Raw genomic sequence first — 23797 nt, 5'->3', positions numbered from 1 at the left:
GCAACAACTCCACGCAAAAGGAACTCTTTCAAATTTCAGATTATTAAAGACTCTAGACAGTACTCAGATGGTGAGTGTTTGTCACAGAGAATAGATTTAAGACCTCAATGATGAGAAGAAGGAATATTTTAGGGTGCTAATCCCCTTGTGCAGACAACAAATACACAGTAACCTTTTCCTGATCTCCAGCCTAAACCTCCCCTGACACAGCTTCTTTACCTGGATATATGAGTCTGGAGCTCTTCCACACGTATGGTCATCTGCTTCACCTGGTCCTTTAGCACAACACAAGTTTCCTCTTTTGAACGTATTTCTTCCTCCTTCTTTTGAATAGTTTCAGTGAATTTCTTTTCCCATGTTTTTGATTCATCTATCACTCTATCCCTGTCATCCTGAAGGGAAGACATGCTCCTAGTGAAGGCTGCAAGCTGGGCTAGTGCTTTGTTTAGACTGCCTTCCAGTTCTTTGGCTTCCTGATCCTTTGTCTTCAAGGAGTCTTGCAGATCACCAAGAGCTGTTTCCACATGGTCTTTCTCCCTCTGCAAAGTTGCCAGCTTTTCTTCCATGTTTTTGATTTCCTTTGAGTGTTTGCCTTTTTCCTGTTCCAGCCTTCTCTCAAAGTCCTCATCCTTTTTCTTCATTTGAATTTTAATATTCTCTTTGTTTGCCTGCAATTCTTCTTTCACTTTGACACTCTCTGCCAGAACCCTTGCTGCCTCACTCTGCGTGTCATCCAGCACTACTCTGCAGAGAGCAAGCTCTGCCTGCGCTTTCTTGGTGTCTTCAACTGCTTTCGCCGAAGTCTCTTTGGCTACTTCTACCTCTTTCTGAGTCTCACTCTGCAGAAATTCCAGAGCTTTAACAGTTCTTTCTAAACTACTGTTCTTTTCCTGGCTTTTAATACAGTCCTTCTGCAGCTGCTTAATCTCCTGTTGTTTCTGTTTCAGCAGTTCTTGAAGCTCCTTTACGTGTGTGCTGCTCTCTCCTCTCCAATTGCATTTTAGCTTTTCTACAAATTCCTTTTGCTTTTCTGAACTTGCTTTGCTTTTCTCCTTTGCCATCAGACTTTTCTCCTCCTCCAGTTCACGTACCATTCTCTGCAAACTCTGAAGCTCATGTTTCAGTTGATCATTTTTGATCTGGAAGTCTGTTGCATCTTGCTGATAGTTTCCAATACTTCCATTAAGTTCTGCCAGCTGATTCATGAGCCTTTCTTCCAAGTCATCCTTCTCAGCCTCTAGCGCATCCTTCAGCTCTGTCATCCTGACAAGGTCATCTGTGGCTTTTTGGACCATTTGCTCCATCTTTGCTACTGTAGCCTGCAGAGCATTCACTTCACAGACTTTCTCTTCCAGCTGGTGCTCTAAAGCTCTTTTCTCACCTGCTAAAGTCTCCACACACACGTGGATGTCACCCAGCTGCTGCTCTGAAGCCCTTCTATTATCCTCCAGCTCTGCGATTCGCTGGCTGAGCTCAGCAATTTGCTGTCTGTAGGTGCCAGGATCCTCACAAGGGCTGCCACCTTCAAAAGCCTCCTGTCCCAGCTCTGCAGGAGGAGACTCTGCTTTAAAAGTTATTTCCACTTGATTTTCAGACCTTTCCATTGGTGGTGGTGTGGCAACTGCCTCATTCGTTTCTTCGCCTGTTGTCTTCTGAGCAACATCCCTGTCTACAAGTTCTCTGCTTTCCTTCAGTTTAGATTCTGTTAACTGCAAAAGACACTTTAAGTCTGTGATCTCTTGATTAAGAGACTCCTTTTCAGCCATTACTGTCTCAAGTTGAGTAGAAAGAGACTGGTATTCCCTCCTACAGCACTCCAGATCTTCTTTCAGGCCAGTGTTTGTAAAGACCTCTCCAGTCCTGGGTAGCTCCCCACCTGTAAAATGCATCTCTGCTCTAAGCTTCTCATTCTCCTCCTCTAGTTCCAGGATCTTTTGTTGCTTTGATTTTGCAAATTTCCTCATTTTCTCCTTCATTCCATCCATTTCCTGTCCAGCTTCCTGTAGCTGCTTCTCTGTTTCCTCTTTTTTTGCTTCAGCACTTTTCAGCTTAATGAAAATTTCCTGCTTTTCCTGCCTGACAGTTTCCAACACACGCTGAATCCGCTCAGCCTCGTTACTCACGTTCTCATAGGACTGTAGCAGAGTTTCATATTCTCCCTGAAGCTCCTTGTATTTCTCCTGCCACTCAGAACTCTCAGTGGCTTGAGAGCATTTCAGTGATTCCATCTCCTTCTCCAGCTTCTCCTTCTCTAGAACAACTCTATCCAGAGTAAGTCTTAGGTTTTTACAGCATCCATCAAGATTCTGATTTTCTATAAGTACTTTATCAACTTCTGCAATAAGTTTTTCTCTCTCTTCAGTGAGGCACGCTAACTTTTCTGTTAAACTATCTGTTTCTTTAACATGGCCACATATTTGGCTTTCCATATTTATCAGCTTGACAGAAAGATTGTCAATAGTAGTTTTAGCATTAGCCAGCTCCTCTTTTAGAGATTTGGTCTCCTTTAGTGCCTCTTTTCTAGAGATAAGTGCAGCTTGAAGCTTTCTCTGCATTTGATTCTTCTGTTTAGCTGCTTCTTCATTGTCCCCTTGCTTCTCCTGAATTTCCAGCAACTCAGTTTGCAGTCGCTTGCTCTGTTCCTCATGCACCTGAGCCTGAGCTTCCAACTGACTACACAGGCTTTTGACCGAATCCTCTTTTTCCAGCAGCTGCGCCTGCACATTACTGAGAGCTTTGCTTTTCTCCTTTAACTGCAAGTTAAGAAATTCCATTTCTTTATCCTTCTGGTGCACAAGAGCTTTCAAGTTTTCCAGACTGGCCTCTGTGGAAATTTTTGCTTCACTCTCCTCCAGTTCCATCTGAAGACTTGCTGCCTTAGCCTCAGCTTGGTCAGAGGTTCTCTTCAGCCCTTCTATCTCCAGAAACAATTGTGCTATGTGCTGGTGCAAATCAAATACTAATTCTGACTTGCAAGCAAGTTCATTTTGCATATGGCTGACGTTACATTCCAATTCCTCTTTCTCCATCTGCAATTTTTCAAGGTGGTTTTTAAACTCTTCCCCAGAAACATCTGCAACTTGTACAAGCTCGCTATTTGTTGTATTTTTTGCTTCCACGCATGAAGAATCCAATCCACCTTGATTCCCAAGAACACCCTCTGCTGATCCTTTCTGTTCTTGGAGTTGTCTGAGCAGAGTTTGGATGCTCTCCTTCTCTTTGCTTTGTTGATCAAATTGTTCTTGAAGGATGTTGTAATCATCTTTCTGCTGTTTCAGCTGTTCTCTGTGATGCCTGTCTTTTTCTTGAGCCTTTTTTATAGTGTCTTTGCGAGATGCCAGGGCTTCCTGAAGCTTTTTTTTGGAGTTGTTCTTTTTCTTGTTCAAGAACTGAAATCCTTTCTTTCAGGGCAGACTTTTGGTTTTCTTCTGGATTTGTAGCTGCTGAGCTCTGTTTTTCATTTTCTTCATAATCTTCTGGGCTTTCATTGGTTTCAGTTACTCTGTCAGCAATTGTCTGATGCTCCATGATTTCATTTTTAATTGAAACAATGTTTGCCTTGCCTTGCAAGCTTTGTCTCATTTCCTCAATCACTGCCTGCAGTTGTGCTTCTGTAGTTTCTTTATCCTGCAGGTCCTTCCGGATGCTCTGCAACTCTGATTCCTTTTCAGAAAGCAGTTGAATCAGATACTCCTCACTGGGCTGCTTTTCAAGACTCACTTCTCTGCTGATCGTGCTTCTCATATTTTCTTCCCCCGCAGCTGCCTGAGCCACTGAGGTTTCTGATTCTCGTTCTCTGCTCCGTTGTGCTAATTCACTCTCCAAAGTGCTGACCTTCTTCAGAAGCTCCTTTCTGTTCACAAGTGCTGCTTGCAGTTTCCGCTTTACCTGCTCGTTTTCTTTTCTTAGAAGTTCAACTTGATTTACTAATTCTTCACTTTCTTTACTCGCTGCTTCTGTCTCATTCTGCTGCTCAGATGCCCCACATTTCAGACATGTATCTTTTGCTCCTGTATGTTGGTCTTTTTCTTCCTGGGCTTTTAATAACAGACTTGTCTGCTCTTTAAGATTCTTCAGCTCATTTCCTAGAGAAAATTTCTCTTCATTCAGCAGGACCATTTTCTCAGACATGCTGACACTGAGCTCCGTCATCTGTTGGTCCTTCTCCAGCAAGGCTTGTTGCAGGCGCTCTATAGACCTGGTGTGCTCAGCAACAAGCTGTTCTAGGCTTGCTGCTTCCTGCCCCTTTGAGGCTAACTCGTGGGAGAGCTCTTCCATCTCTGCTGTATTCTTCCTCAAAAGTTGTTCTAGATTAAGTACTTCACGTTCCTTCATCTCGATCTGGCTTCTCAGATCCTTTAGTTGTGTGTCCTGCTCAGAAAGCTGAAGTTGTGCTTCATCCAAGTCTTTTTGCAAAGCTTCAATTTTTATATCCTTGGATTTAAATTCATTTTTAAGGCTCTGGATTTGTTCTCTTAGAAGACTGCTTTGACTGTCAGACAGTCTCTGCTTTTCTGAAAGAGCTAGATCTTCCTCAAGCTGCTTCACTTGCTCTTTCAGTTCTGTTACGGTAGAAAGTTCCTTCACCTGACACAGGAGTCGATCTCGTTCTTCAGCCAAAACACAAAATGTAGTGTCAGAATCCTCTATTTTTTTCCTGTATTCCTCTGCCAACTGGTTTAGCCTATTTATTTCTGCACTTTTTTCTCCTAGATCTTTCTTAAAGGATTCTTCTGATTTCTGAAGGATTATTTGCAGTTCTGTAATTTGGTTTTGTAACGTTATCAGTTCTTGAGATTGAGAGGCTCCAGGCTCTGGATCTGCCGTAGAGTTTCCTTGCATTGCCTCTACCTCACCCCTGCAGGAGACAGGACTCCCCTGGGGCTCTTCTTGGACACTGAGTCTGTTTTCCTGAAACAGGCCAATTTGCTGCATTTCTGTTTCTCTCTGTAATGAGCTACTGCCCAACTCATTCTGTGTATCTGAAGCCTTCTGCTCTTCCCTCTCCAGACATTGTATCTGGGAATTCTCTCCCAGCTGGTTAGCATCTTCTCCTCTTTGGCTGCCTGTAGAAATTTGGCCAGAGGGGCCCTTGAGCTGGCTTTTCAGAAAATTTATTTCTTCTTGGGCTTCTTTCAGTTCCAGCAGCAAAACTGACAGTTCTTTCTGTTTCTCTGCAGCAATATATTCTAGAATTCCAGGTGAACAACTTTCCTCAGTGAGCTGCTTGCTTCCGTTAGGAAAGCTCTCTGTTCTTGCCTGAAAGAAAATAGCAGGTATCAATTTTCCTCTGAATCCTGTGAAAGGGTCACTTTTGGAAGTATCTGCATTCCACATTTTGTAGCTTAAGGATGCCCTCTCTTGACTGGTTTCTCCAATAACAGGGGGCAGAGGGGTGGACTAGATGATGTCCAGAGGTCCCTTCCAATCCCAACTATTCTGTGATTCTGTGACTCCCCAGGTCACTTCTGCTCATTTCAGTTTCTGAAGTTGCAGCATGAAAGATTCTGGCTTTAGGATCAGACCATAAGGGCAACTTCCTATTCCCTTTTTTCCCTTTCTTTCTTGATTCCAAGACAGTATGACTCTGAAGGGTTTAAGTTCTCCTGTGATTCTCACAAGCCCTCTAGTGTACTTATCCAGCCACATTTTCCTGGCATCCTATCCATAGTCTTTGAAAAAGAGGTTTTGTCCCCTATTCTATCTGTCCATTTATCACAGCAAATAATCAGGATAGAAGCCCATATTCCAATCTGTGTTCATGTCCAAAGTGAAAGCACTAGACAAAGCAACTCGAACAAAGTGCTTGGCTTTTTCCAAATAATTATTTTAAGGTTTCCTCCCATCCCCAAAAACAGATTACAAAAGAAAAGCAGTCACAAATCCTCCCCAGAAAGTGTGGGTTAGCAGCCCACCAATAAGGCAACACACCATGTTGTAAAGGCTGTTCAGCAGTCTGGAGGGAAACCACCAAAGGAGAGCAGCTCTTAAAGTCTGCTGCAGTGATGCAACAACCCCTTTAGGTTGCAGGATGTTAAAAAAAAAAAAAATCAACTCTTTGGGGCTTTTAAACTAAATTAAAGTTTTCATGTGTCTGTCAGTGTTTGCCTCATTGCTTCAGCAGATAAAGAACCAGGAGTCTTCCCAAGACAATTACACCAGGCTCCACCACACAGACAAACCAACCACTCCACACTTCTGTGCCAAATGGATCAGAACTTGACAGGCTGGAAGGGGAGAGGAGATTTTGCTATTTCATACACATGGACTCTCTTTTTGCCCAAAGATGTTAATAAAGCCCAGGAATTTGGTTAATTTGCTACTGATAGCTATACAAGAACTAAGACCTTGTCAACTAATTTCTTCATTATGAAAAGTCCATTTATAAATTACACAAAAAATTCACAATATTTCACCACAGCAAACAACAGGCACCATTACTGCCACTTCTGTGGGAAAAGGTCTGAACTAAAGAACAAAGAAATGAGTCAGAACTAAGTAAAGGATCTCTGAAAAAAAAAAACCCTACTCCCTTCCACCCCCAAAAAATGGAAGTAAAAAACCCCCAGTCCAACAATGGAAAGACTGAAAACAAAATTAAGTGCTCAGAACTAACATCTGCTGTAACTACAGGGCACTAACAGTCACAGGATCTCCAGCCCCCAGTTCTGGAGCACTTTGCCTTTGCAAGCAGAGCTGGCTGCACAGAGCCCAGACCTTGCTCTCAGCTGACAACCCATTTCCCAGCACAGTGACACAGAGGTTGTCACTCCCTCCCCTGGCTGAATTGAAGTCAAGCAGCAGGTCCCTGTGCTTTTCTAAACAACAGCCTGACTGCAGCTCTGTCTCCAGCTGTTCCTGCAGCTGTCCACAGCGGGAGAAGATGAGGACAGTATCAGCCTGGCTCCCACTCCACGAGCACACAGCTACTTCCAGTCACTCTGCCAGATGCCCATCAGGGCAGTGGGAGTGGGCAAGGCCTTTGGAATTGTGTTTCCAGAGACCTGTCTCAGTTTAGCCTATGGTTTTGCTGAAGAAGTAACTCACAAGAGGTAGAAAATAGCACAAATATGGATTGGGTGGGTGAAGGACAAGAATTCCACGCAGCCAGCAAAGGGAAACAGTCTGACACAAACACAGTGCAAGCAGTATTTGGAACCTATATCTGCCTTCCACCATTAATCCAGTTAATAATAACTTTCCAAAGAGGATTGATAAAAAAAGGCCATCACAGCTTAGCTGTTTTTAAGGCCAGTCCTTGACCTATTTTAGTTTTAGCTTATTTCAGCTGCTTAATCCTTACCTGTTTTGCATCTTCTGTGATGATCACAGCTTCCTGCTGAGGCTCCCGGAGAACAAGATGGAAATGTGGTATTTCTGAAACATTCAAACACAAGACATTTCTTTGAAAATTAAGACTGCTTAATGATATTAATGATGACAGGATATTCTTCCAGGAGCTTTAGAGAAAGGACATGTGGCTGTTAGTACACACTTATGCAGTGGATATATAAAACACTGTCATTGGATAATGTGTTTGGTTCTTTTTAGAGGCAAACCACCCAAACAGCATCCTGTTTTAAACATCTTTTAGAAAAGAACAATTGTTGTCACACAGACAGAGTAGAAAAAGATAAACCCAATGTTGTCCTATGTAGCAGGAAGGGAGACCTTCAGTCACTCAAAGAGCTGCCTCAAGACAAGTTCAAAGAATCCATATGGATGTAAAGAGAGTGACAGATATTCTGGTATGGTGCACTGCTAAACTCATGGAAATTAAAAGACTGCACAAGGATTTCAAGAACCTTTAAATTTCAAACGACAGTTATTTGAAAGCATTTGTTGAGGTCTGCTTGAAAATTAACAGAAATTGCAAAATATAAGGTTACTATAATTCCTTATTATAATATAAATATAAATCCTTATTTCATTCCATTCAAGTTAGGAATGGAATACTGTGAGCAGTTTTAGGCATCCCACTTTAAATAAGACTAACAAAAAGTTGTCACAAGATGAAGAGAGTAATAAAGTATTGATAACCTACAGAGCAGGCTTGAAAGATGATGACTTTTTATATGTTTCATTAATATTTTAGTGGGGGTTTTTAAAGGAATTACATCTCCCCATGTTTAAAATCAGAAAAAAATGTCAGTAACAAAGTGTTCAGCACACCCACTGAAAACAATTACAACAAAAAAACCTTGTTTTGAAGTAAATATGCAGCTAAAGATGCATTGGGAAAGATGTTTTAAGCAACACGACGACGACGTTCTGAGTCACTGCATTTTTCAGGTGGAATGCCTTTCAGCAGAGGAAGGAGCTGCTTTTTAAGAAAGCTGATGAAAGTTTTCCAGGTGCATTTTGGATATACTCAATCATAACTCAGGGCATGGCATCAGATTAAAAGCTGGCTTTCTGTGTCGTGTGCTCAGTGGCCACAAGGAAACCAGCAGCAAGTGGTGTCCTGCAAAGGTCACTACTGGGGCCAGCACTGTTTAGAGCCTCAGGCAGTGACACAGACAGGGGTGGAGGGCACCCCCGGCACACTGGGTGACCCTGAGCTGAGTGGGACAGTTCACTCGCCATGGGGACAGGATGACACCCACAGGGAGCCAAAGAAGCCTGAGGAGCAGGGCCACGCTGCCCTTGTGCAGGGCAAGGCTTAATGAGGCCAAGTGCAAGGGCTGGGGCAATGCCCAGGACCAGCCCAGACTGTGGGGTGAATGGATTGAGAGCAGGCTGCAGAGAAGGACCTGGGGATACTGGTGAGCTAGAAACTGGACAGGAGCTGGCAATGTCTGCCTGCAGCCCAGAAAGCCAACCACACCCTGGGCTGCACCAAAAGAGGTGTGGGCAGCAGGTCGAGGGAGACGATTCTCACCCTCCTTTTTGCTCTTGTGAGACCCCACCCAGAGCTATGCCCAGATCTGGGGTCCCCCAGCACAAGACAGACGTGGATCTGTTGGGGTGAGTCCAGAGAAAGCCACAAAAATGATCAGAGGGCTGGAACATATCTCCCATGAAGAAAGGCTGAGAGAACTGGGGTTGTTCAGCATGGAGAAGGCTCCAGGGAGGCCTTACTGCAGCCTTTCAAGAGGGCCTGCTTCTCTTTGGGTTGCTCAGAGAAGCTGACAGTTGCCCCATCAATGGACATGTTCAAGGTCAAGTTGGATGGGGCTCTGAGCACCCTGACCCAGTGCAGGATGTCCCTGCCCAGCACAGGAGGGGTGATCTTTATGAGTTCCTTCCAACCCAAACCATTCCATGATTCTAAATGATGTCTTGAAGTCCATTGAAGTCCTGCATCTCTGAGATTATGGAACAAAAAGAGAGAAAGAAGATGTTGCAGAACTGCAGAAATCCGGGTTATTGGTGATTATTGTCCACCAGGATTCTTATAAAGAGGTTCTAGCTTTGAATGACAGAAAAAAAGGAATCTATTTCTGTAAGAATCAAGACAGTCTACTGCCATAGTGCACCAGACCCTAAAGGAAACACTTGAGGGAATCCACTGCTTTATAGAATAATTCTGACAGAGTGGTGATATTGCTGCTACCAGTCCACATGCACGGACACTCAAAACCAATTTCATTGTCTGAGGTTTTTTTATATGTGGCCCTTTTTTTATATGTGTGGGCCCTTTACTATTTCAGCAAAAGCCATCAAAAATAACCCCCCCTAGAAGTACCACCTGCAGACTGTCACCATTTTGTACAAGAGGGAAACTACTACTTCAGCTGTATCTTATTTTGTACAATCTAATTCTAGAATAATTTTTAAATATTTTAAGAATATTAAAATAGGTAAGGTAATCATACGACCTTCAGTCTTCTGTCTTTCCAAGTTTTCTGTGGGTAGGAATGAAGTCTCATTCTGATCTTCCTGATCTATTATTTTTTCCTGTGAAGTTGATTTATCCTGTTAAAATACAGGATGGGTGGAGAAAGATAAAATTCAGTACAGTTTATAAAAACACATTAGTCTTCAATGTTTTGGTTAAACTCAAAAGAAAGAAAAAAATCAATTGGCAACTTTTAAATTACTCAAATTAACTCCTACTTCTTCTTAGGCTTCCACAGTCATAACATGTCTGTCCATCAGCTGAGAGAACCAAGAAGAGCATTTCTCAAGCAATGCATGATAAAAAAAGGAGTTCTAGACATTTCATTTGGTTTCAGTTCCTCAACAGATGGGAAAATTTCATGAGAATCATATGAAAATATCATACCTGCTGCTTCAGTTCAGAGACTTGCACTTGTGACTGGGATTTCAGCTCATTCTGACAGCAGACAAATTCTTCAGATTTCTGTACAAGTTCATCTGATGGAGGGGAAAAAGGGGAGTTAAGGTGTGTTCTCATCTTTTTTGCTGAACTACATCCAAGTTACACACATGCACAGTAGTTTATGAGATCCCTTATCTCTTAGTCACTGCTTCAGTTTCAGGCCATAAAGCAGCTGGAAGAAAATCATTTTGAAATAAGTGCTTGAAGCAAGATCAATGTTATTAGTTTTAATCCAGGTCTGTGGAGAAAATGGTAGAGAGTTTGCTTTTCTTGGTTGTTTTACTTAAAATTTCAGTAGAAATTCAGACTGAAGAATGTAGCACATCTAAAAAGGACTTCTATAAGTTGGTGGAAAAAATCCAACAAGTTAATATAATCAACTAAAAAATACATCTGGCTTAAGAAATCCATAAGTCCCAAGAGACAAGAGGCTGGGACAGTATCCAAGGAAGGCACCATATTTGCTGCCCTGCTCTTCTGCTCCTCGTCTTGCAGATGCCAAGGACAGAACGGTGGGACCGCACCAGATCCCCGTGGTTTGGGACAGCACCACCAGTCCTATATCCCTGGGCAATTAGGAACTGTTATACCAAGCCATTCCTACGAGCAACTGTAAGAACAAAGCCAAAGAGAAGGCAACCCAATGAAGCTCAGGGTTCTGAGAACCTGCTCACCCTGTGCTCTGGGTGTTGCAGCTCCGTGTTCCGCAGACAGCTCCAGGAGCCGGCCAAGGTCCTGCTTCAGCCCCTCGTTCTCAGCCAAGAGGGCAGCACGACCACGCTGCAGCTCCTGCTCAGCCACCAGGAGACAACTGATCTGCTGCTTTTTCTCTTCCACCTCCAGCCTGTGTTCCTGCTCCAGATCTTTACACTTCGCCTCTAGTTCAGCTTGTGCTCTTCTTGCCTCCTGCAGCTGGTCTGAGAGATGCTGCACCTCCTCCTGCAAGCGATGGGAAGACAGCTTCCTCTCAGCTAGTTCCAGCTCCATCTTCTCCCTGAGATCACGAGACTCTTGTCTCTCCACATCTAGCACACTCCTCACGGAGCTTAGATCCACTTCCATCTTCTGGCACTGATCTAGGAGTGTCTGTAAAGTGACACAAATTAATTTATCTCTCACCTCGCTCAATACCTTGAAAAAGCACAGTACCTGAATTATATTTTAAGATTTCCATTGAATCCTTTTAAAATATCTGAGTAGCAGAGAGGAGAAAACAAATGTCAGAAATCTCTATTTGTTAGAAAGAAACTGCCCTACTACTTGCAAATTGCAAGAAAGCAATGCTGGGAGGAACAACTCCTCGTCATTTTGGTAAAGAAAAGAGAAGTCTTGATTTAGTGGAGGGCAATTCAGAGGAAAGAAACAAGAGAATAGTGGCCATGAGTTCTCTTTTAGAAGAAAGCAAGCTTCCCAAAAGAGGGAGAACTCAACAATTAAAAAACCAGAACAAAAGTGTGTATGAACCTGGAGGTAACAAACTGAGTGCTCCACACAGTGCTCACTGCTTTAAGAAAGATCTCAGAAGGCTGATTGACACTGACCAGAGATTTAAGATGAGCAAGAAACAGAAACAGACTTTACACTTGCCCAAACTCGTTTTGTCAAACTTCCTCATCCTGGACCTGTGGACAGTCAGCATAGCTCATTTCCAGAGAACTCTGCTGAGGAGCTCCTCTTAACTTCCTGGTAGGAAGAGAAGCTTCAGCTGCATGGACTCAAGTTGGTATGTATACCAGGCCTCCTTCTGGCCACAGAATGTGTGTGAGGGAAGTCAAAAACAGTGAGGAGGAGTCAGGGGACCCCAACAACCAATGTCACGAAGATATCCATGCCACCACCCCACGAAACACCCTGCTGAGCAGTGCAATCAGTGGTGAGTACAAGTCAGCTCACTGAGGGTCTTCACCTCTTCCTGGTGGTAAGAGGACCCACTGCTGTGCCTGGCTGGGACACAAGGGGAAGAAAATACATGGGGCCTAAGTGTGTAAAAATGATCCAAGTGAGGTCGAGCACTAGACTGGCTGGAGATCATGCAGCCTAGGAACATGAGATTGATTCAGTGTAAGTCTCTTCTAAAGAGAATTTTCAGAAGTTCAGATGTTGGAAAAACGAAAAAGGCACTCATCCTCTACCTGCAAACCAACCTTTTAAGAGGCTGTGTACTAAACCCTACCTCAAGGAGCTCGTACATGAGCAGACTTGATCTCATCCTCTTCATGCTCTAAAATGACACAGTGAGAGCCAATCCCACTCCAGAAGTTGTGTCACCAGATCAGCAAGACCTACTGAAGAATATCTGTTTCTGCTCTAATCTGGCCTAGACACTGCAGTCCAGGAACACTGAGGCTACAGCAGCACTGTGTTTGGCACTTCTGCCTTTGGCAAAGGTTTGTGTATTTGGTGGCTTTGAAAGTCCAGTGAGCAGGGTGGGTATGGATAGATGCAGTCCCCATCCACCTGCCCAGAACCTGGGTCACTAGAGGTGGCAGCTGCAGCACCCCACTGATAAGCTGTGCACACAGAACTGCAAGCTCTAAACACCTGACCTGAGGGAGGTCCCAGCTGATGTCAGGATGGAAACCTGGCACCAGAAACAAGCTAATCTGGTAACCTCCAAGCTGCTGACAAAGGCACCATCCACCACACACTCATGAGAGCAAAGCAATGAAAAGCATGACCAGGTACCCGGTTTTGTTGTTCAGCAGAGTGTAACTCCTTCTGCAGCAGTTCTACCACCTGAGTCCGCCCCAGCAGAGCTGCTTCCTGCTCCTCGAGCTTCCTCTGGAGTGTGTGCAGGTTCTGGGAGAGAGAGAAGGCTGTTCCAGAACTGGGGGGCTCACACAAGACACATCCCTGGTTTCATCCATACACCTGGGTTTCATAACACAGTTACTTTAATAGCCTAAATCACTTCATCTTTGTAGACACCAATTCTGGAGCCCTGGTGCAGTAGGAAGAGCTCACCATTGCTTCACAAATAGGGAACTGGAGCACAATGATTTAATACATTTTTTTAAACTGTTCTTTCTTTTCAACTGATAGTAAACCAGCAGATCAAAGCTAGGACTCGAAGTCCAAACTAGCATTCCAAAAACCTCCAAACAATCAAATCATGTCTCTTCTCATCCCTTCTGAGTTACTTTAATGTGAACTGCTCTCTCAGGGTGTCTTCTGGTAAAATTCCTTTTCCTTCCTCCTCCCATAAAAAGATTATTATATCAAATATACCTGTTGCATCTCTACTTCCAGATCTGACTGGGCCACCATCTTGAGCAATTCAGCTTGATGCTGGTGCATCTGCTCTTCCAGAAGAGCTTCCTTCTCCTGAATCACCTCCTGCAGGGAGCTCAGCTGAAAACATAAGCCATAAAATAAAAACAAGCCAACAAGGTTGGCTGACAGACACATAGGCTTGCTTTCAACATGCACTGGTGTACTGTGTGTGTGAAAGTTTTCAGCTTGACAATCCTATGTGGCACCTTGATCAAATGGTATCTTTATCGTACAAATATATGTATAAAAAATAACTGATAATGTTTCAGATCCCAGCAAGCAAAAAGCATAGAATTTCATCTTCAAAGATGCAGAACAATGAAACACAAGATTACTATGTAATTAACAGTTCATAAAACTTCTGGGGTTTTACTTGTGTAGGATGCAGCCCAATTCACAGTTCAAAAGCTAAACCTGCAATTTAGAGTATTACCAAAACTCTTTCCATAAATAACTACAATACACCACAGCAGGTGTTACAGCCTGTGATGAGCAGCTGCCCTGCACACCCACAGCAGATGGACAGTCTGGCAGGTGAAGAACACTGCAGTGCTCCCCAGTTACTGCAAAGCCCATCACAGAACAGCAAGGGCAGGCAGGGAAGAACCAAATTTCCAACTCTGAGGAAGGGACAACCTGCCCAGGCCCTTGCAGGGACTGTTCTCCCCTCCTCAGAGAGCCATCAGTCCCACTGTCCAAGGGTGAAACCCATCTCTTACCTGTGGAGCACCTTTTGCACCAAGGGTGGTTCTGGCCTGGGGGTAGAGGATGTACTATGGGGGGCAGGTGAAGAGCACTTGGGGATTGGGAAAGACTTGTTGAATATTTAGAGGAGGAACCAAAGGCATGGAAATTGATGGACCTAGGTGATTTGAGGAGGAACAAAACTGAAAAAATAGAGGGTAAGGGAATTAAAGACCAGTTGTGTAAACACTGTTCTGTTCTATCATACTAGTGTAAGTGGTGGGGTGGGAAACACCCGGACTGATGAATAGAAAAAACTTCTGTACCTGTGTTGCATACTTGATTTCAGCATCTTTCAGATTCATTTTGGCTAGAGCCAGCTGTTCCTTCAGGTCCTGAACAGTCTCCTCTCGCTCCCTGAGCTGCTCTTTCAGTACTTCCACTTCCTCTCTGTGCCTTTCACTCGTATTTTCATTATTCTGACATTGCAAGAGGAAAGAATTGGGAAGAAGATAAACAGAAGAAAGTAAATTTGTCAGTATTACTGGTTAAATTAAAAAAAAAAAAACCAAACTAGAATGCTACTGCACTCTTGACTGCTAACCAGATGCTTATTTCTACTACATTGCTTCATTTCTTAACTTTACATTTCCTTTGTTTCTTTAAATGAAGTTGCCCTATGCTAATATATAATTTACAGTATGACCACCTTGATTTGTGGGGCTTTTTACCTTCACAGATTTCTTTAATACCAGAAATAAAAACATTTTTTAATTCGATATAGAAGAATATTCTCCATGTGACAAAGGGACAAACACTAAACACTTTAGGACACCACAGCTGTGCTTCACACCTGAGTGGGGTCCCTGAACCCACAGCTGTGCTTCACACCTGAGTGGGGTTCCTGAACCCACAGCTGTGCTTCACACCTGTGGGAGGGCAGGTCTGAGCAGGACAAACACCCTCTACATTCTCATCTCAGCACTCCCAGTTTCTGCACTCAGTGTTGGGTATTTCAGACTGAATAAATACAAAATGCATCTCTTTCCTTTTCCTTCTGACAGGTATTGGGTCCAATAACACAGGGGTTCTACACAGTATTTCTGTCCTAAAGCCATTCTGAAAAATTTATGAAGACTTTTAGAAGGACTTATAAGTCAGTGTAGTAAGTAAGAGGTTACTGTTCCTCAGAAGATGCTTCACCTACAGAGATGGTCTTTGGCAGTAGGTAGAACACACAGACAGACAAGAAAGCTTTAATTGTATTTAAGTTTAGAAATAGAACAGGACAGAAAGAAAGAACAGAAATGCAGGAAGCTCTAAGAAGCCAGGGATATACATAACTTATAATGCTGGGACAGAGCAGTTGCCAGGGGGCAAGATGAGTGGATTAGTTGCTTACTGTAATTAGCTTTCAGGATTGACTTTTATGGTCGAATTTGGAAAAGCTTCTTATAAAGTCTTGCACACTGGTCACTACACAGGGTGCCACAACTGAGGAGAGTAGCACAGCCACAAAGTTTCCACAGCTCAAGCTTTCAAAGATGATGTTTTTCCAAAATGTATAAGTTTCTTATATCTGAACATAATTTATCTTTACCCACTTTTAAAGTTTAAGAGGCACCTCAGTTGTTCTGTATACAAATACTATCTCATAGAATGATACAAACTGATATTTCCATTCTTCTCAAAATAAGGCACTCTGCTAAAAGCCCAGAAAAGTAATAGTACTAATTAGATATTTAAAATACAGCCTTCCCATAGGGCCCATACCATGGACAGGAAAAAACCAGACCTTTGCTAATGTTCTATGCTTCAGCACAACATGCAAACCTAATCTACATTTTTCATCTTCAATGACAGGGTATCTGTCTAGGAAATACCACTATTACTCAAGACAGCATCTACTTGGAGAAAATAAGTGTGAATAAAGGACTCTGTAGGTTCTAACCTTACAAGAAGAATCTAGAAAATGCTTTCTGGGTCAAATACATAATATTGCAGGTAACTGCCCTAATATAATTTCACTCAAAATATGTTCTAACTCAAAACCAAATAAGGCTCTGCCCATACCATGTCCAATGGAGACTGTCTCAAGACCTCATTCCTCTAATTAAAAGGCCATTTTTCTTAGTGGTTAATTTACATTCATCCATTCACCCACACTATCCTTTCACTTAGCAGCTCTCCCACTTCCTTGGTGCTCACCTCCCTCATACAATTGTAGAATGAAATGTTTCCTCTCTGACACTAGCTGACCAAATAACCAAGATATTCGAATGTCTCGTAAGGGCAGCTGTCAACATCACAGGAGAACAGAAAGTCTTTTGCTGCTCTCAGAATTTCTCTCCTGATTTCAAGTGAGCAGAACATACAACGTGTTCTTCAACTGATAAATTTGAATTTTGAAGCAAGAACACTCACCAGTCCTCAACAGCAAGTCTGCACAAAGTAACGTGGAGCACACAGCTGTAACACACACAGTGCACACGGATAAGCTAAAAAAGAGCCTCAGCAGCAGGAGAGCAATGCCAAGTGACTCAGCTGAACAGCCTCCACTGGCCTCTGCAGCCAGGAAATGTGGCTCGTGGCCTCCCAGGATACAGTGGCAGGACATCCCAAGTGCTTGACTGGGTACTTGTTAAATTTTGCTTTATTTTTATATTATGACAATCTTCAAGATCCTCCAATTCTTCATGTGTGAAAACCAAATGGTGCTTTGCATTAAGAAAGATTCTCAAGATGGCATTGTGAAATGAATTACAGTAGCACATTTCTATGATTTTTATGATGCTCTCAATCAAAAGTAGTCATCACAAGTCAGAGAACCAATCTTCACTCCACTAGTAGTCACCTCTCACCTGGCAGCTCTCAGACTCACCTTTTAATGTTTCCTATAATATTTTAATTTTTTTTTCAGTGTCTGAAATAACCTTTATCTTCTCTTGTTTAATGAACATCATCTAATGTCTTGCATTCTGTTTGGACTTCTATCCCATTTCCATTGCTTAATATTACTAACTTTTTAAAGAAAACGATGTGGTCAGCAGACAGTTAAGTTTTCAAAAATTACCAGCTCCAGTGGGAGCTTCTAGCTAGTAGCTTACAGCTTCTTTAATGTCTCGGTTCTCCTCAGTTTTTATCTAGGGTTACACAATCATGGCTTGTCAACCATCAAACTTTGTGGTGGCTGAGGAAGTTACATGGCTGGAAAATATATTCATATGTATTTTTTTTAATATTTAAGTTATTGCCTTTTAGTCTTAAAGACCTCCTTGTTCTTGTACTCCTTTGCTATACTCACATAACAGGTAACACTGGAACTCACAGCTCAGACAGACACACAATTCCTGCAGGAAAGACCTTGGCTACAATGGATTACCAAAGTTATGCAAGGGAAACTGGCCCATGGCCTTAAGGAGATCAAACTGAGCATTCCAAGGGCATCTGCAGTACAAGGAAGCTGGACAGATCAGCTTCCTACAGCATAGGCACAGACATCCCTGCTGGAACCATGAACATCTTGCTAAGAAGACAGATAGGACCTGCTGGCTCACTGGGACCTGAAACATCAGCAGCGCCAGGTTATCAGTAGAAGCTCCAGTTTTTAAGTGGCCCTATTCTCCTGACCTTGGGATGCTCCTGCTCTTCCACTAAGGCCTGTGTAGGCAATGGTGATCCCTTCCCTGTCAGCTCCTCGATGCGTTTGTTCAGAGTGGCCAGTTTGGCTTTGGCCTGAAGTTTAAGTTTCATCAGCTTCGCATCCGCAGCCTCTCGCTCTTCCTGTAAGAGAAGGACACAAAGTGACTGCACCTCAGCCTCCTGCTGTCACCCAGGATGCACCACTTTGAGAAGTTACACAACCTGTAAGTCTGTCATTCTCCATCCAGCCCTACCTCTGCAGTAACAGCACCATTTAAAACACATCCACAAAACAAATTTGTTCTGAAACACCACACAGATCAAAATCGTAGCTTCTACCCCAGCACTTCTTCTCAAGGACAGAGCACCCAGGGGACAGAGTTCAAAAGAAACCAGAGACTGGCTTGCAAAGAAAGCTGAAGCAGCATTTTACTCTTGGTCCCCAGAGGAGGAAATGATACCTTGAGTACAGTTTCTTTTTGCTGGAGCAGAGCATCCTTTTCTCGGATCAAATCCTTCAGCTGGACAACCAGCTTTTCTGTTTGGGCCAGGCGCTCCAGCAGCTCCTCAGGTGCCTCCTCCATGTTTTCTGCTTCTGGCTCCAAAGCTTGTACCTGAAACAGTGAAATAAGTGCTCTGAGGGAAAAAACTATTAACAGTTTGCAGCACAGCATCCAAATGATACCTTCAGCTCCACTCCTAACCACTGCACTCTGGTCCCTGCAGGCATTTCATGGAGCCCGTAGGACTATACAGTTAGGTGAAACCAGGAGGAAAGCTCAGGGTACCATGAACCAATACACAAAAACAAAGAGTACCTTGCTGAACACCACAGTTTGGAGCAGATCTGAAACGAGGACACCCTCCCACACTGTCCACTGTCTCAATACCAAAGGGAGCATAGACATAAGGCCTTCCACTGTCACCCAGTCACGCAGAGCTCCCCTTTCTGCTACACACAATCACTAGTACTCTTCAAAATCTTTCTTCACCATAATTCTAGTTTGCTTTCTAGATCACCTTGAGATGTGGAAATTGAAGAGGTTATGGTCTGCCTCACAAAAGTGCTGACTTCAGAGCTCAGGAATACAGGAAAAGCAGTGGAAATGACAGCTCAGTCTAGCCAGCAAGGAAGAAGCAGGAGGCAGTTCTCACTGCAGTCTAATGAATCACACTCCCCAAACTGTCAGCTAAAACTGAAAGTCTTTAGATAACACTGTACTTACAGCACTGGAGGGTTCAGTAACTGCATCTCCATCCTCCCCTGACAGCTCTTGTAAAACAGTACTTGCTAAACCTGACAAACGGCTCAGCATCTTCAGCCTAAAACAAAAGCAAGAGTCAGAATACACTTACAGGTAATCAAAATTGCTAAAAAGAATAAGCTCCCTCCACGCTGGTCTCTAATGTTACAGCAGTGACCAGGCTTGCAGGGAATATGTCTCCATTGCCAAGAGATAAAAGCCAAAGTGGAATCTCAGGAGTAAAGAAATGATCCCATGAACAAAAGCAGCCAGACTCTCTGAACATAAAAGAAGAGGATGTGCTGGTGTCAGGATACATAAGGATACATAACTCTCTACATGTATGATTGAAAAATACATTTTTATACCAGATGTCAAGTCATCCTTATAGTTCATTTTGATCTTTCTTATCAATGACACAGAACCATGATCTGTCCCCTTTACTCAAAAGAAGGGTGATCCTTAAATGAAGTCGCTTCTTTACAGGCCAAACGTGGCCTATAAATACCCAGAAGAAGCTTTCTGCTAAAAAGTAGTGGGAATGATGAACTCAGCCCTGATGTCTGCTAAGCAGATGCAAGTGTGTTGCATTAGAGAGATGATGAGACCTCTGCACATCACATATGTGACAGGACAGGACCTTGACACAGGGAAAGAGTCTGGAGAGAGCATACATTCCCTGGCTGCTGCTCAGCATACCTTCTTTCCTTTCCTTGAAATTCAGGAGCCAAACTGATCTAGCAAGTGGAAGTGAAGAATGAAAAATATGCAGCAGTACCAGCCAGCAACACATAACTTGTCATTTTGGGGAGAGCAACAGATTAAATTCTCCATTATTAACCAAGACAGTGGGATGCAAACCACCTCAGTAAATTCACCGAGTTCTAAGGAGCAGTTGATAAGCCAAAGTATAGACCTGCCAATCAGAAGGATCTTGACAGGCTGGAGAAACAGATGGATAGAAACACAGTGAAGTTCAGAAAAGGCAAATACAGAGCCCTACACCTGGGATGGGAGAAGCATGTGAGTGGTACAGGCTGTGGAGCAGCTGGCTGCACAGCTGTGTTGCAGAAGACAAGCTCGAGGTGCTGGTGGCCAAGCTGGGCACGAGCCAGCAGCACACTCCCAGCAAAGCTCAGCTGTGCCCTGAGCTGCATTGGTAGGACTGCAGGCAGCAGGCTCAGGAAAGTAACTACTCCTTTCTTTTCAGCACCTGTAAGACTACATTTCAAACACAGGGCTCACTTTCAAGCTCCCTGATACACAAAAATGAGAGGGACAAACTGAATCAAGGACAGCAGAAAGCCCCCAGTATGACTGGGAGTTGGGTTACTGGGCATAGGGAGTCTCAGAATGTTGGGCTTGCTCAGCCCTGAGAATGGCAGATGAGGAGTGGATACAGCTGCTCCTTCCCCACAGCCACCTCTGAGGTACCTAAAGACAGTGCCATACACTTCTTACAAGGCCCACAGCAGAGGGACATGAGGCAGAGGACACAAGCTGCAGCATAAGCAACTTCAATCAGGAAAAAAATGCACAGGGAAGATGTTAAAAATACTGGATTAGACTCATAGCAACCCAACCTGACTGACGTCAGACATGCTAAGAGCAAAGGATTTGACCAACTGAACTCCCAAAGTCCCTTAAGAATCACAGAATCATCATTCTAGTGTTCTGTGAAGAAAGGTCACATGTGACACTTGAGATGTCTTAACAGAAAGACTACAGATTCTGTTCATGCCTGTAAATGGCAAAATCATTTGCACAAATACAGAAGCTCCAGTAGTGCAAGCTGATGCCAGGCAAGCTCACATTAGCCATAAGATCACGTTTACATTACTACAATTACCTCCATCAAACGGAATCTTTTAATATGACAAGATGTCTGTGCCTCACTGGAAGGTGGCCTCCGAAGCTGGCTACACTGATCTGCACGTTCCTGACCCCCTCTGCCTCAGTAAGCAAATCTTTATCTCAGGTTGCAACTTAAAAGTGGGAAATATTGACAGTGGAGAGGAGCAGAGCATTACTTTTCCATAGCAGTCACACCTTCTAACCACCTGATTTAGCAGAAGTAGAAAATGCCACAATGCACATAAGAGCATCAACAGCACAAAAGGACATGTGAACACCTATGACAACACCAACCTGCTTTAGGCTCCCAGGAGCTCACAGCTCTGCTGACTCAGTAGTAAGGAGGTATCCAAACCAGAGCAGTCACACACAGGTCCTTCATGCCATTCTTTTTTATCTCTTGGATACTGACAGTTTGCATGGAGAGAGAAGAGAAAAAGAACAAAAAAAAAGGGAAATAAATTATCCAGTAGTAAAGAAATAAGCCCATCCTTCACCCTACACAGTACACTCCAGGATTGTTACAGTTGGTCACTTGCAACAGGCACAAAAAGTGAAAAGTCTGCTCTGTTTGGGAACCTGGATTTCTCCTGTTCTTGCAGAGACATGTCCTGGTTTCTCACACTGAATGGTATGAGCTGTGTCTCTTTAGCTGATGGAATGAAATGCTCAAGCAGCAGTTAGTGAAGCAAAAAGATGTGCAGCAAGAAACCAAGCTCAGATAGACTCCTGCAAAGAGCTCTAGGGGATGCAACTCCTCCAGAAGCACAGTCAGAACACCAGGATTGTCCATATTTTGCACCAACACAACAGCCAGTGAAACAAGTACTGGTGCTTTGCTCACTTCTCAGCCGGCCCTGGGCAAGACTGAGGGCATGGAATTCCAGAATAATACATCTTTACAGTTCCTGCCAGGGAGATTTCTTCTGTCAACATCAACTGCTCACCAAGCTGGTAATACCAGAGATTCATTTAGAGACCTGGAATGTCTGGTTCATTATAAGAATAATAAAGTATTTACAGTTTTGTAAACCACCACTCCCACGATGCCCCAACAAGGAACTGAACCTGCTGTCTTGGCCGTGGTGTATTTTAGAAAACAACCACCCAAATGCAAAAATGCCTCTTTCTGACTCTCACTCACATCTGAATAGGATGGATTTGATCTTCCAACTGCGTATTAGGCCACAGCTTCTAAAGTTACAATTAACAATATGCAGTTGGGACTGAGAGAACCACTTGATGAATGATTAGAAGTGATATCAAAAATATGGAAAAGAAAAACAGAATCTAGGCATCTGCAAACATCCACTGTAACCAGGAATAGGGATGGGGCTCAGCACCTGCTCACATGCTGCAGGCATCACAATTTCAAGCATGCACACCTGGATATGTTGAGAAAATACTCCTTGGCCTTTGTCCAGGTTGGCTGCATTAACCTGATATTGCACTCAAGCTAATAAGCCTTGCTGGGTCTGGCTCACAGATGGCCTCCTCAAAATGCAAACAGAGGAACTGAGGCCTGCCTGCAGCTATTTGCACAGACCTGGACTTTAATAACCTGAACTCAAGTCTTAGAGATTCATGTCTTTTGAACTCATTTTTAAATTATATTCTCAGCTCAGCTGAATATGACAAGGAATGTGAATGGGGAACAAAAATTGATTCTACAGTTCCATGAACAGCAACAGGTTTGCTGTTTATAGCAAACAGGGAAAACATGGGCATACATGGGCCACTGCTCTGGATCCCTCAGAAACATCCCTGGAAAGCAACTCTGCAGAGAAGGGCAACTGACCCCAAGCCATCAGCGCACCCTCATGGCAAAGGCCAGCAGCAGCCTGGGCTGCATATCAGGAGGAACCAGGTCCTTCCTCTCTCCTGAGCACTGGTGAGGCCATGTCTGGAGTACTGTGTGCAGTCCTGGGCCCCCCAGAACAAAAGAGGGGGGAACCTGTTGGAGAAAATTCAGTGAAGGACAACAAATAAAAGGTTCATGGAGGATCTTATCACAGAACCCCAGAATGGGTGAAGTTAGGAGGTCATCTGGTCCAAGCTCCCTGCTCAAAGGGGCTGCCCAGAGCCAGCTGCCCAGGACCATTGTGCTGGCAGCTTCTGAATATCTCCAAGGACAAAGGCTCCACAACAGAGGCTCCCTGGACAACCTGTGCCAGAGCTCAGTGACCCACACAGTGAAAAAGCATCTCCTGCCAATCGGGGAACATCCTGTGTCTCAGCTCATGCTCTCTCATCCTGACACCACACACCACTGTAAAGAGCTTGGCTCAGCCTTCTTCAAACCCTTCCTAAGAACAAATCCAGGAACAAGCATAACACAGCTTTAAATTCTGACCCAAAGCCAATAGTCTGCACACAGGGTAGTGGCTGTCCTATGAATTAGCCTCAAGGACTTGTGGCAGGAATATCCTGGTGTTATATAATGCTGGCCAGTTTCCCCACAAACACAAGTAGACAAACACAGAAAGACAGAGGTTAGTCAGAGTTCCACTGCCTCACCCCAATAAAGCAAACAGTGCAGCTCTCAGAGACAAGACTGGGGCTCTCCCAGGCTCTCACTGGGGTGTGGATTCCCATCCCTGCAGTGAACAGCAGTGCACAGGGACCCCCACTACGCTCAAGATGTGAGCCAGGATCCTCTGTATTCTGGCTGTAATTGAAAACAACCCTTTCCTCACCATTCCTATGACTAATGAACTTTCCCTGGGGCAACTTTATTTTGAACGCTGGGACTACCAGCAGTGATCTGGAAGAGGCTCCTTTCCTCTGAAATACATTTCTCGTCCTGCCCCAAACA

General features: G+C 43.7%; 1 protein-coding gene across 1 annotated transcript in view; it reads right to left on the bottom strand.

Annotated features, from left to right (window-relative positions):
• The window catches only part of LOC116787122 (golgin subfamily B member 1-like), a 34045-nt gene extending 12647 nt beyond the window's left edge, over nt 1-21398 (bottom strand). The window contains 13 exon segments of the mRNA XM_032688441.1: nt 220-3359; nt 3361-5259; nt 7304-7377; nt 9822-9918; nt 10229-10320; nt 10960-11371; nt 12971-13084; nt 13514-13636; nt 14569-14721; nt 17873-18025; nt 18346-18498; nt 19111-19207; nt 21277-21398. Coding sequence (XP_032544332.1) covers nt 220-3359; nt 3361-5259; nt 7304-7377; nt 9822-9918; nt 10229-10320; nt 10960-11371; nt 12971-13084; nt 13514-13636; nt 14569-14721; nt 17873-18025; nt 18346-18498; nt 19111-19200 — 6500 coding nt within the window. The 5' untranslated portion in view covers nt 19201-19207; nt 21277-21398.
• Between the last annotated feature and the right edge of the window lie 2399 nt (nt 21399-23797).

The sequence above is a fragment of the Chiroxiphia lanceolata genome, chromosome 5, assembly GCF_009829145.1.
Source record: "Chiroxiphia lanceolata isolate bChiLan1 chromosome 5, bChiLan1.pri, whole genome shotgun sequence".
Classification (NCBI taxonomy): Eukaryota; Metazoa; Chordata; class Aves; order Passeriformes; family Pipridae; genus Chiroxiphia; species Chiroxiphia lanceolata.
This window is presented reverse-complemented; position numbering and strand designations above follow the sequence as displayed.